Source organism: Rhinichthys klamathensis, unplaced genomic scaffold, assembly GCF_029890125.1.
Source record: "Rhinichthys klamathensis goyatoka isolate OS25496 unplaced genomic scaffold, OSU_Roscu_1.1 h1tg000059l_1, whole genome shotgun sequence".
Lineage (NCBI taxonomy): Eukaryota > Metazoa > Chordata > Actinopteri > Cypriniformes > Leuciscidae > Rhinichthys > Rhinichthys klamathensis.
In genome coordinates, this window is record NW_026606604.1 from 1,455,769 (window position 1) to 1,468,579 (window position 12,811).

Below are 12,811 nucleotides of genomic sequence, written 5' to 3' on the forward strand. Positions count from 1 at the left end.
CAAGTTTGTTCTTAGTTGGCTGGTTGGAGGGTTTCTCCGGACCCTGGAAGGCAGAGTGGTGATTGTTCGCGTGATTGTGTGGCTTTCCCTGGGGATTCCAGAGAGATCCGAGATCTGTAGGATCAAAAGCTGCCCTGGACAAAGGGGTGACTGAGAAGCCCCTCGGCAGTGGGCCGCCATTTCTCTTCCACAAAGATCTGCCGCAGGAGGTCCCTGCATGCGTCGGACACTCCCTCGGGCAGGTTTGGCTTGGTCGGCTGGGTTGCGATCTTGAAAATGGCTGCCATAGCTTCATATTCAGCCCATGGGGGTTTCTGAGTTAGCATCTCTACGACCGTGCAGGCGACACTCCTGAGGAGAGAGACGTAAGGGACTGTTAGCAAACAATAGCTTTGTTTCCAGTCATGTATTTTTACATGAATCTCAGATCTCACCAAATATCTGCTTTGCGTCCGTATCCTTCTCCATTAATGACTTCCGGGCTCATCCAGTAGGGGGTGCCGGTGACCGATTTGATCCCCGTCCCGGACATGCAGATGGTCTGAATGCGCTTGCTAGCCCCAAAATCTCCCAGCTTCACGTTTCCAGAGGAGTCCCTCAGAATGTTTGCGCCTGTGAGGAAACACATGTAGATTGAGTTACATGTTTGCATGACCAATGATGACAACTGCATAAAATTATAAGCTGCCTATGGCTGATGGCTTTTGAAGTTTGAGACGCAGCCTTTCTTCCCACGCTTCTAGTCGGAGTGATTTTCTGTTGGTTTAGCCGTGTTGCCTGTGAGATTTGCGCTTGTTTGGGTAATGACTAATTCCCGTCAGCCGCAAGGTTTCCACACCCTGGAAGTCTCACTGTATTGTGAACGGAAAATTAAGAAAGAATATGAGAGGAAAGACAGAGACTCCTTCCTTTGCGGCCCACACTTGTGGATATTTCCAATAGTGGATCTTCGGTTTGTAATGGGAATGACAGAGACTTAAGGCCACATACTTTTTGTATATGTGACCAATACAAAGTATTTAGACACACTTAAAAATGTCTGAATGTAACTGTATAAGATAAGAGTTGCAAACAAATGTGGCTGGAGAATTACTTGAACATTTCTGAATACATTTGTTACAATTAATATGAGCATGTTCCACGAATGTTTCATAATTTGTTGCCATTTTGAACACTGCATTATCTATGATCACTGTAAAAAAGTTTTTACAATAAAAAACTGTAAAAAATCTACTGTTACATTGCCATATACAGTGAAAAACTATAAATGGTTTAACATTGCATTATATGTAATTTAAGTCAAAGTATGTTTTTTGCCAGTAAAAACTGTATCATATAATTTACAGTAAAAAACAGTAAAAATATATTACATCATATATGAATAAATGTTATGTTTTGTTTCTTATTATTTTTGCTATAAAACTATATTTGAGTGTTTTGTGCTACAAATGTGGCTTGAAATCATGAAATACATGGTCATATGTTGTAAAACATTCAGGCACCATATGTGATACATTTTCACTGTTTTTTTTTACAGCAAATTTAATAACCACAGTTATTGTAAATTTTGCAGGGTCATTTTAATCTAACCTTTTGTGAAATGTTCTGCTTTGGGACTACTTGTGCCTTCCTTAATAAACTGAGAGATTAAAGAGTGTCCATGTCTAGTAGAAGCAATGCTGGCACTGTCTGGTAAGTACCTCTGATTTAGAGGATGTGTTTGATATCGATGCTTAAAGAAATACCTAATAGACAGGTTGTTAATTCTGGTCGGAGTTTAGCCATAAAGTCTGAAGGAATGCAAAACCTTTGCCTTATGCTATTTTTGGCAATACCTAAAGGAAGTACGTACACAAATCTGAGCCAGACCAAAGTTATTCTACTTAATAACAAGAGATGTATTTCAGGTGGTCCAGTGCAAGTGACACTATCCATTAGATTTACATTACAAAGCAACAGCCTACTGTTCTTATCTGAAGGCGATTTATGATTACTGTGATTTACCTTTGATGTCTCTGTGTACGATCATGTTGCTGTGCAAATAGTGGACTCCCTGCAGGATCTGTCGGGTGTATCTGCGGGTGACTTTCTCAGTCAGCGCTCCGTACGCCTTCAGTTGGTCTTTAATAGAGCCCTGGACACACATGGACACACAGATTTATCATACTGTTCAATAGAGTGCTATTAAACAAGAGCAAGGAATCTCGCTTGAATTCAGAGACCATATTCCGCGTATAAAGTGTATGCATGTGTTTTATTCTCTAAAAGTAGAAACTGAACTATTGTATTTTTGACTTTGTATTTTTATTAGGAAACCTAAAAAACAAGCTGTCCGCATATGCTTTGACAGGAAACATAAAAACAAACCTGTTTACCAAAGGATACAGTGCAATGGAAAATGGTTTGACCCATTCCAGATTTCCTGATTGCAAATGTTTTGCTGTATTATTTTTGTTCATACTGTATGCAGGAATTAAAAAATATATTATTACGGTAAGTAACAAGTACAAAATATTAAAATTCATATTTTGTTGCTGTTACTTTTATAAACTAAACTATTGTGCTTTTTACTCTAATGGATGATTTAAAAAATGCACATCAAAATAACTATATAAACTGTGTGTATATATATATATATATATAATCACACACAGTTGATTATTAATTAAATACATTATATTAAGTAACATTTTGTATTAAGGTTCCATTTATTAACATTTGCTAAATGCATTAGTTAACATGAAATAAAAATGGAAAATACTTATAAAGCATCCATTAATCTTAGGTAATGTTAATTTACACATTTACTAATACATTATTAAAATCAAAATGTGTATCTGTTAATATTATTTAATAAACCTCAGCTAAAATGAACAGTTTTATTAACATTCAATAATTGTAATAACTATTTTTATTATCTAATATTCACAAAGATTAATAAATATAGTAACAAATGTGCAAATGCATATGCAATGATGCTTTTAATGTAATAAAAAATTAAAGCATTTCATATTTAATCATATATAGTAATTCATATTAGCTGAAAACCAGTGTGTTTGCAAGGAAGTCACACTGTTTACAAAACTGAAGCTGGAAGCGGTTTGTCAAAACTCTGAAACTCTGGAAAAACAGATCATAGTGCCAAATGTTCCTCACATGTGTCTGTGTTTCTTTGAAACACTGGCGCAAACAAAGTTCATATTTCCTCAGCTTTCCTGTTTACACCCCTCGCCGAAGAAACAATGTCTCCTCAAGGACAACTTTGTGAAACACCTGTGATGCAAACTACAATGCCTTCCTAGCAATAATACATTTGGACAGCTCCTTACAAATAGTATTATTTTGTATTATGAAGTAACCACAATGTCCATGTCAATTTATTAAAATGAAGCGATGTGTAGCGCACACGGAATCCTACTGTAATACACTACTAAAGGCTCTGGTGATCTTCTGATGCCTTATTATGCGATGCATTTCTCACCTCATGTAACCCTATTCCACATCCTACTCATTTAAAGTCTTTCTCTCTTTCTCCTGTTCCCTTCACCTCTGCTCTTATCAGGAGACAGCAGTGCTGTGCAGAGGCTGGTGGCTTTGGCTCTGAGCAGCGATGCATCTGTCTGCCAGAGACCTTGGGAAACATTCCCCTTTACCAGACAATATGTGACTAAGACACCCAGTCTGTGCATATTAAAATCGAGCTGACAGACGGGACAGACCACGTCTGACGTTCATTAAAACACCCATTTGCAAAGAAAATGAAGTCGTAAAGCTGTGCGGTTGTGCTGACAAAGAACACTGTGGATATGTTCGCGAGCCAGTGACATTTTGGAGTGGGTTTGTCATTATTTGGAAAACGCAGATTCATTGTGAGTTTAACAAATTCAACAATTCTTGAAACACTAAAAGGAGGAATTGAGAATGTGCCTGCTAATAGTGTTGCTGGGGGGGGGGGGGGGGGGGGTGCACATGCTATATGTGTTCTTTTAGCTCCTGAAAGAAAAGAAAATAGGAATGGTATGGATACAGATTTTCTTATTCACAAGCTCTCGACTGGTTTAGATTCCAATTTCAGTTTGATTTGATTAGACTGTGACAAATTTGTCGATTTTGCTTACATATGGGAGAAATTCTGTCTTTCTACAATGCTGTAAACTTGTACCATGGTATGTCTCCATGAACTTAAAATAATGAATATAACAAACAATAATAGAAACTGAGGGGCTAATGTGTGCAAGTCATTCTAAAAGTAAACATTTCTCAATTCCTCCAATAAATAACATTAACAGAGCAAACACAATATGCTCTGTGTGGTTTATACACACCCCAGGCATGAATTCCACAAAGATGGCCAGTTTTCTCTGCACCGGATCACGCAAGCATCCGTAGTACTGCACTATACGCTCGTGACGCAGGTTCTTCAAGAGCTGAATCTCACACTCCAGTGCATTCACTTCCTGTGGAGTGAGACAAAAAGAATTCAGAATTCAGAAAATCTCTTCAGTGCAGAAATACTGTCACCATCTGAGTCCACTACATACTAACCTTGCTGGTCTCGTGACAGTCAGGGTCAAAGGGCACCTGCTTGGCCGCCAGCTCGCGTCCCGTGTCGACGTCGTAGCAGAGGTAGACCTCGCCGAAAGCGCCCCGACCGAGCAGTTTCCCCTGACGCCAGTTTACCGGAGCCCTTGGGGCTGAGGGTTAGAAGAAACAAACCACGTTAACCTCACCAGTACGCCGCAGACTGTAACTCAAACCAGACGAAATCACACACACACAGACTTGCTGACGACACCGAGTCAAACCGCAACTGTATTTACAACTGGATGCTATAAAGATTTATACTTTCAGATTTATTTGCAACTGTTCCCCTCTCAGACAATAAACTAAGATTTAAATGAACAGAGAGTAAGACAGTGAGCTATTGGAAGTTGCTGCATGTTATTTAAAAAATATTACACACCTGAATATTAATTCTTTAAATCAAGGCTGCGTCGAGTGTTTAACACATTAATACAACGTATTTTTGTTTAGTCTCTTTTTATGGCTCTCAACACATTTGCAGCATGACTGATAGCTATAATGAGCCACATACATAATAGCACAATATGTGTCTGCATTTAATATTTCTGCAATTGTTCTCTAAACATGGATAGATGAACTTCATGTCTGGATGCAGTTAAACTACACCCAAGTCTGAGAACAACCCTCCCAAAACAAGATTTACGCATCTCTCAGATTCATTTCCCACTCATTCTATGACGGACACATTTGCGTCAGCATTTGCCATCATCTTAATTAGCTTAGTATTCCTATAATGATATTTGACATGAAGCTATCTGAATAGTTTATGGAAGATCTGGGGAGGAAAAACCCGCAGGCAGACAGCAGAGACGAGCATTCATGTTCATACGTCAAATTCAGGCGCACGTACTAGATTAATGGAGCTGATTAAACAACCTGCACAGGGGGTGAGGGTTGGGATTGTCACTCGTTGTGTAGTTTTTGTTTGGATTTTTTAAATGTGGGGGGGAAATGTATACAAAGAAGAATAAGAAGATATATTTTCCTAACCAAGCCCTAACCCGAAACATACCCGTTGGTCACCCTTTTGAAATATTTACTTAATTTGTTTCGATAAATGAGCCCCTATATTGTGGTTTTAAATTCAGTTTTCTTGGACAGAGACTATTTTCTGTGCATGTGCGAGACTTCAATTCATTAGCCACAGCATGGCGCTTCACGTCTGATGTGTGACAAACTTAAAGTTCAGTAAACGGTAAAACAATGGCTCTACAAGCTAGTGTGTTTATTAGCATGTTAAAATATGTAATTAATTTGAAAACAAATACCAGTTTACAACATCCAGCAGCACAATGAACTGCACAGCTAAATAATAACGGGAGACTGCTGACACACACAGCCTCGCACATTCAAGAATAAAATGGCCGCACCCCCTCTTACGTTAAAAATAAGTTGGAAAGACCATTAATTTTTTTTAATAATTTTCGTGGGTTTAATCTTTGAAGTTTGAATCAGGTCTCTTCTGTTGGAGTAGAATTGGATAGGTGGCGCTGTCACAAAAACCTGAAACTGCAGCAATATAGTATTGTTTTATTTACTAAAAAGAACCAGTTCATAAGCGGAGTCATTTGGATGTGATTCGGACCCAATAAAAAGAGCCAATCCATCAGAATCATTTGCTTGTCAATCAGACTTCACTGGTCATGTTATACGTTTATTTTTTGCATGCAGCCCACAGGGACAACTTGATAGAAAGATGTTTCTTGCCATGATTTTATGGTAAAATATGATTTCTTTTGTTGCAGTGCTATAGATTCAGCCGCATTAGATGGTACACAGAAAGGGGTGCTGCACTAGATATAAAACACAAAAATACACTGAAATCTGATATTTCTGGTCTGGAGGCAAGCGTACAAATGTGTTTAATGGGATTTTCCTTTCTAATTATCAGCATAAATGTCCTCCTGTGTATGTATGCATGTGCTCTTACATTTAGGACTGTTGAGTTGGCAGTTTTTCTCAGTCCAGCTGATGTTGTGCAGATCTCCACTGTACAGCAAAGTGCTTTCCCCATTGTAGCTGCGTGTACGGCTGGACGGGACCAGCTGAAACAGCTTCTCTTGAGGCATAAAGCTTCGAGGGAAAGTCCTCCGACCTGTATAGACACATATTTCATAAACGCACACAATAAAAAATACAAATACCCCTTTAGACCCTTTGACCAATAAACTTCCATGACCTTTTGGAGACTTTTCGAGTCATTTGATATACTGAATTTATAAAAGCATTTTCCATCTATAAATACTTAAATGAACATAATTACGCTCATTTCCGTGATTTTGGAAACCACACTTTAAAAAAAGTGATATTTACAGGATTCCCACTGCCGTATCCATATCTAATTGTGTTTGCAATTTTAATTTTCAAATTGCATAAATAACATTCCCCCAAAATGGAGTAAATCTTTGCAGAATTCAGATTCCTGTTCTGAATAATCTCTTAATGCTTTAAGGGACATGCAATCAACACGTCATGTCCAAACATGTATCTTTATATTCCCTCTCTTCTTCCCTGATTCTCTCTCTCACGCTCTTCTTTTCCTTTGCCTCTCACTTCCTCCATCAACCTTTCCACAATGCAGGAAACTGCTCTCAGTACTTAGTGTTTTGCAATAGTCAGTGTGCCTCATCAGGGGAAACACAAATAAACACACACACACACACACAAGGTCTTAAATACGCTCAGTTCTGGGGAAACTCATCATGCTGGCCAAGTTCATGGCCATGTGCACAGCTTTATCTCTTCTAGATCCTGCCTCCAGCACTGCATGTAATGTAAGGAATATGCTGTAAAAATCAGCAGCTGTATAAGAGCATCAAATCAGCATAAACTAGTATTCTAGTCTCGTCAGCAGGGATGAAAAGGGGTTTTGTGTTTTGGAATTGGCAATCTAACAATTTATGGATCTGGGCTGAAAGCACATGTTTGATTCCAAATAGGAGAATCACCAAGAACACGATCCTGCTCTGTGCCATTGTGCAATGTCCTCCCCGCTAACACGATCCAGAGGGACGGTCCAGGCAATTAGTGAATTGCGACTTGCTTTGGATAAGAAAGCATCCACTAAATAAATAACCAAATAATTAATTTACTAATTAGGCGCTCTGAGAATTGAGAGGCTCCAAATACCAGACTGAAGTTTTTGCTCCTAAAGGGAGTTCCCCAAAATTCTGTCATCATTTACTCACCCTTATATTGTTCCAAACCTGTATGAGTTTCATTCTACTGTTGAATACAAAAGAAGATATTCAAGCAGTTGACATCAACGGCTACAGTCAACTGTCTGGTTACCAACATTCTTCAAAATATCTTCTTTTGTGTTCAACTGAAGAACGAAACTCATACAGGGTTGGAACAACTTGAGGGTGAGTAAATGATGACAGAATTTTCATTTCTGGGTGAAGTATCCCTATAAGACATGTTTTCACGCAGACTTTGTGAAAACATAATGGTGTCATCATAAAAGAGAAAAAAAAACATATGTAAGACCAATGATTTAAAACAAATTCAGTTGGCCAAGACAGAAATGACTGACTTTTGTAGCATTTTATGAACTTTTTTTTTTTGCAGGGTATACCAAATTATAATAAATAATAACAATAACTAACAAACTAAATACATTATTATTAATAAGAATAATATTTATTATTATATTTAAGGCTTTTTTAAAAATAAACAAAACAATGCCGTGCAGATTAGATGAGAAGTCATTAGATTACAACTCTTTTCAACATCATGAACCTTGGTTATTTTTAGCCATATTGTGAAATTATTTATAAACTATTATTATTCCATTTTATTAAAATAATAATTATGCAAGTTTTAACTGAGAGGCATTTAACTTATCAGTTAAAACTTGAATTATTATTTTAATAACACGGTTTATAAATAATTTCACAACAATTAATGACACACACAGTCACTGTTTTCCTTTATTATAAATAGAACAGTTACACACACATTGTTCTGGTAAAGGGCAGAGCTTACCGTCACCGTAGTCTTTGCTGCGACTGGACACATGAAACTGGCGTGGAAAGGTCCCGTGTTTCCCATGACGTCCTGCAGGTGGAGCAGTTAGATACAGGCCAGTTACTTGCATGCATTTTCTTCTCGTTCACAGAAAACAGCTCATTTTTATAAGCAAATTAATTAGAGTATTAATAATAAGGCGATATGTAGCTATGCGTGAGGTCATTGAATCAAGCAAATCAAATATCAGATATTGAGGAGCTCTTTATCACACACACACACGTATATATATATGTATTAATTAATTAAATTATGTATACTATTATTAAAAATAATTACATCCAGACATGATGCTTTTAATGTATTACTGTAGTTTTTTACTGTAGTAAATAGATTCTCTGAGAAAATATGCTTAATTGTCATCTTTCCTTCTTTCTTTCTTTCTTTAATTGTCATGAAAATAATGCAAAATTATTTTTACAAAACAAATAGAAGCATTCTGATATGATGTCATGCTCCAGGGTTTCTGTTTTGAATAATTCATTACAAATGATAATAAATTATCTCCTTTAAATGGTAAAAAAAAACACAAAAAATGGTAAAGGTCCTCAAACAGGCTTTGTTTACTTTAGGTAAAATATAATATCATGTGCTCATTCTGATTCACCCATTTGTTCTCTAAATAAAGATACTGAGGAAAGAAAGAAAGAAAGAAAGAAAGAAAGAAAGAAAGAAAGAAAGAAAGAAAGAAAGAAAGAAAGAAAGAAAGAAAGAAAGAAAGAAAGAAAGAAAGAAAGAAAGAAAGAAAGAAAGAAAGAAAGAAAGAGACACTAAAAAACACCTGCAGAAAACGAGAGCGGGAGAGTAAGTGTCTGTGTGTAAACACTGTAAAGCTGCTTTGAAACAATCTGTATTGTAAAAAGCGCTATATAAATAAAGGTGACTTGACTTGACTAAACACAAGCAGGGGCCCTGACTAGATGGCTTGAACATGAGCGCTGCGTTCTGCGATTGAAAGCAGCTGTTGAGCGAGCGACTGCCTCCCCATGTGCTGTTTGCAGCCCGTCTCCCAGGGAGACCCAGTGATTTGCTGTTTAGAAGAAGAGTGCAGGGAGGAAAAATCTACTCACAAGACCTGAAAAAAAAGCCTGCTCTCTATGGAGAAATCCTCAGTGAAAGCATGTATGAGTGTGTTTGGCTTTCAGTGGAAACATGTTGTCTGTATCATAGAGCTCTGGGATATAACTGGTCTGCAGCTCGTAAAAGGGAAAGTTTCCATGAAAAGTGTTTTTGTGCATGTGTGTGTGACTGGCCTCTGTTGGGGAAGATTACTATCTCATTATCAGGCAGGCCTGCTCTATTTGATCACTGCTCGAGAGGAAAAACAACAGAGGGAAACCGGGCATGAGCATGAGAGCTGGAGAGAGCGAGAGTGACAGAGCAAAGGAGAGACAGAGAATACTAACCAGGGAAGGACATGAGAGAAAATCTCCTTGTTTAACCACTCCAGTAACTTTCAATTTCTCAGCACAGCAGAAGAAAAGGAATGAAAGGGGGAAAGAAGTGTGAAAATCTCATTCTCTCCCTGTCGATACAGGTCTATAACTCTGTTCCTAAAATCCAGTGAGCTGCCTACAAATGCAGACTTTACATGCATCACGTTGAAAAATAATACATTTCTTAATATCTTTGTCTTATCTAGACAAAAATACTTCTAGTATAAATATTGAAACATCCTTAAACAAAGGTAAATTTACTTGAAAACAAAATTGAATAATATACTGCATTCAGACATACTGTATACTGTATATAATGTACACATAATATGTTTTACATGAATTCAACAAAGATTAATGAGAACGTAAACTTAGAATGATTTCTGAAGGATAATGTGACTGGAAAATTCAGCATTCAGCTTTGCTATTACAGGAATGAATTACATTTTAAATAATACAAATTTTTACAGTTACAGTTAATTTTTTTAACTGTATTTTAGACCATGTTAATGCAGCATTGATGAGTTTAAGAGACTTCAATTTAGAAGACGTGTTAAATTATTCCATTTAATTGACGTGTATATACAAAAATATTTAATTATTTATATATTTAGAATATCTTGAATTAAGTTTAAGTTCTCATAAAATTTTGTTGGATTTATGCTCAACAAACAAAACAAACAAAACTGAATAATGATGGTAAATAATAATGATGGTAATACTAATACCAATAAAATATAATTGATTTTATACAGAATAATAATACAAATAAATCTAAATAAAATAGAATAAATGTTAGGATTATAATTCCTTTCATACAGAAATTAAGAACTGAAATTAATATTGAGTCAAATCTCCCATGTACTTCGAAAACGAGTTTCTGTCTATGTAGAACGTCAAATCAGTCATTTATTAGGCTCCATTTCTGTTAGGATGCTCCCTTAGAAGGCAACTGCCTATCTATCTGCCTCATCACATCAAAGCAGCTCACTAAGTTTGGGAACATGCTATTTTACAGTCTTGTTTTAACGCCCCATTAGCAACACAGAGTGACCACAGTCAGCAGCTCAAAGGAAGCATCTTTGCTCCTCTCATAGAGAGCCAGCTCTATAATGGAGCAAAGACCATTAAAACAAGCCCACAGCACTGACAGAAATCTAGTCACTTGCTCGTGTCAACCTCACCTTTGTATTCATAGTTGAGGTTCAGGTAATTGTTGTCCCGGTTGCTCTGGGAGAATGGCGGGCTGTGGAAAGACAAGGAGAGGAGGAGAGATGATGGGTTATTTTTGCTTGTTACTCCCCTGTGTGCAGTGGTGACGTTGGGCCGCACCGTCTGCCTGGCCTACATTCCTGCAACCGCAGGATCCCCAATGTGCCAATGTGACCGCCTGCCACCTGTCGTTACGTACGGTAGATTGTCTCTACCTGATACCTGACCCGAGATACTAACGTCCGACCATTCAACAGGGTTTCGTAGACGTTTGAATAGCGCAGTGAAAGCGTTAAGTGTCAGTCAAATCTACACAATGCAGTGACCCAATAAAGCATTTTGGCCACCATCTATGTGGCATCCTGCAAACAAATGATGCTAAACTTTTTCACTTTATTAGTCGTTTTGCTTTTATGTGGTGGTTACGCTAGATTTTAAGTATGTGAAAATATTTCAGTCCCCAGAACAGATAAAAGCAACAGGTTATGATGTCATGCTAGATGGTAGTGATTTTCTCGGGTCATTTAGGTGTTTTTTTGTTTGTTTGTTTTTTTGTTTTTAAAGAAATTATTACTTTTATTCAGCAAAAGTAGAGTTCTACAAAATATTTATATTTCAAATTAATGCTGTTCTTTTGAACTTTCTATAAATTCACATAAAATATTAAGCAGCATGACTGTTTTCATTGATGATATTAATATGAATAAGAAATGTTTCTTGTAAAACCAAATCAGCATATTAGAAACATTTCTGAAGGATAATGTGATTATGAAAACTGGAGTAATGGCTGCTGAAAATTAAATTAATAAATTAAAATTTAAAATATATTAAAATAAATTGTAAAATTATAAATTGTACAAATATTTCACTTATAAATATTTGTAATGTTTTTATAATGCCATTTAGTTTAATATTTTGTCAATTGCATTTGCATAGCATAAAAGCATAAACAAGTATATTTTTGTGTTCTCAAGTTCTTGGTAATGTTTTTTATACAGAAAACAGATGGATAAATGGCATTAATCATATTTTCCAGGCAAACAAATGACTACATTCAATCACTTGCTCAGCTGTGGGTAGTTAGACAGCAACATTCAGGTTTTTTCAGTTTTAAATCAATGTAAGCTAGCTGGCATTGATTCACAAAACAAAGGCTCTAGCATGTTACATGTTGCTGCAAGATTTCATATTGAAAATGACACTGCTCTTAGGTTGCCTCGTTTTTTTTGAGAAGGCGTTTTTCTCAGATAAACGTCACTATAGGGAAGAAAAGACGATCGCAATGTCCATTTCATGTCTGCTTTAAGATGCAAACAGCCCCGTTTTTCTGCTCACCCTACAGGAGTCAAGAAAAAACAACTCCCTTTGAACTCTTACAGGGAACAGTTATATAAAAACATCATGAGTTAATGTGCATAGAGACATAAAGTGATTGTTACTGCCCTAACCCTGTTATCCCTGTCCGACGGTGACGTCAGTACTGAGCGATCAGCAAGACCCCGGATAACGGGCACACACACACCCGCAGTGAGGGGAAACATTTCCATGCA

The 12,811-nt window shown here is 36.9% G+C and overlaps 1 protein-coding gene across 2 annotated transcripts in view; it reads right to left on the bottom strand.

The window, feature by feature from the left end:
• Positions 1-12,811, bottom strand: part of map3k22 (mitogen-activated protein kinase kinase kinase 22) — a 62,103-nt gene continuing 49,292 nt past the window's right edge. The window contains exons 11-18 of one of the 2 annotated variants that reach the window (XM_056248855.1): positions 11,234-11,295; positions 8,572-8,643; positions 6,515-6,679; positions 4,546-4,694; positions 4,326-4,457; positions 2,005-2,134; positions 435-612; positions 1-351 (exon numbers count right to left, since the gene is read on the bottom strand). In XM_056248855.1, the coding sequence (XP_056104830.1) occupies positions 123-351; positions 435-612; positions 2,005-2,134; positions 4,326-4,457; positions 4,546-4,694; positions 6,515-6,679; positions 8,572-8,643; positions 11,234-11,295 (1,117 nt within the window). In that variant the 3' untranslated portion in view covers positions 1-122. Of the gene's footprint in view, positions 352-434; positions 613-636; positions 852-2,004; positions 2,135-4,325; positions 4,458-4,545; positions 4,695-6,514; positions 6,680-8,571; positions 8,644-11,233; positions 11,296-12,811 lie in introns of those variants that run through there. The other variant, XM_056248856.1, reaches the window with a different exon arrangement.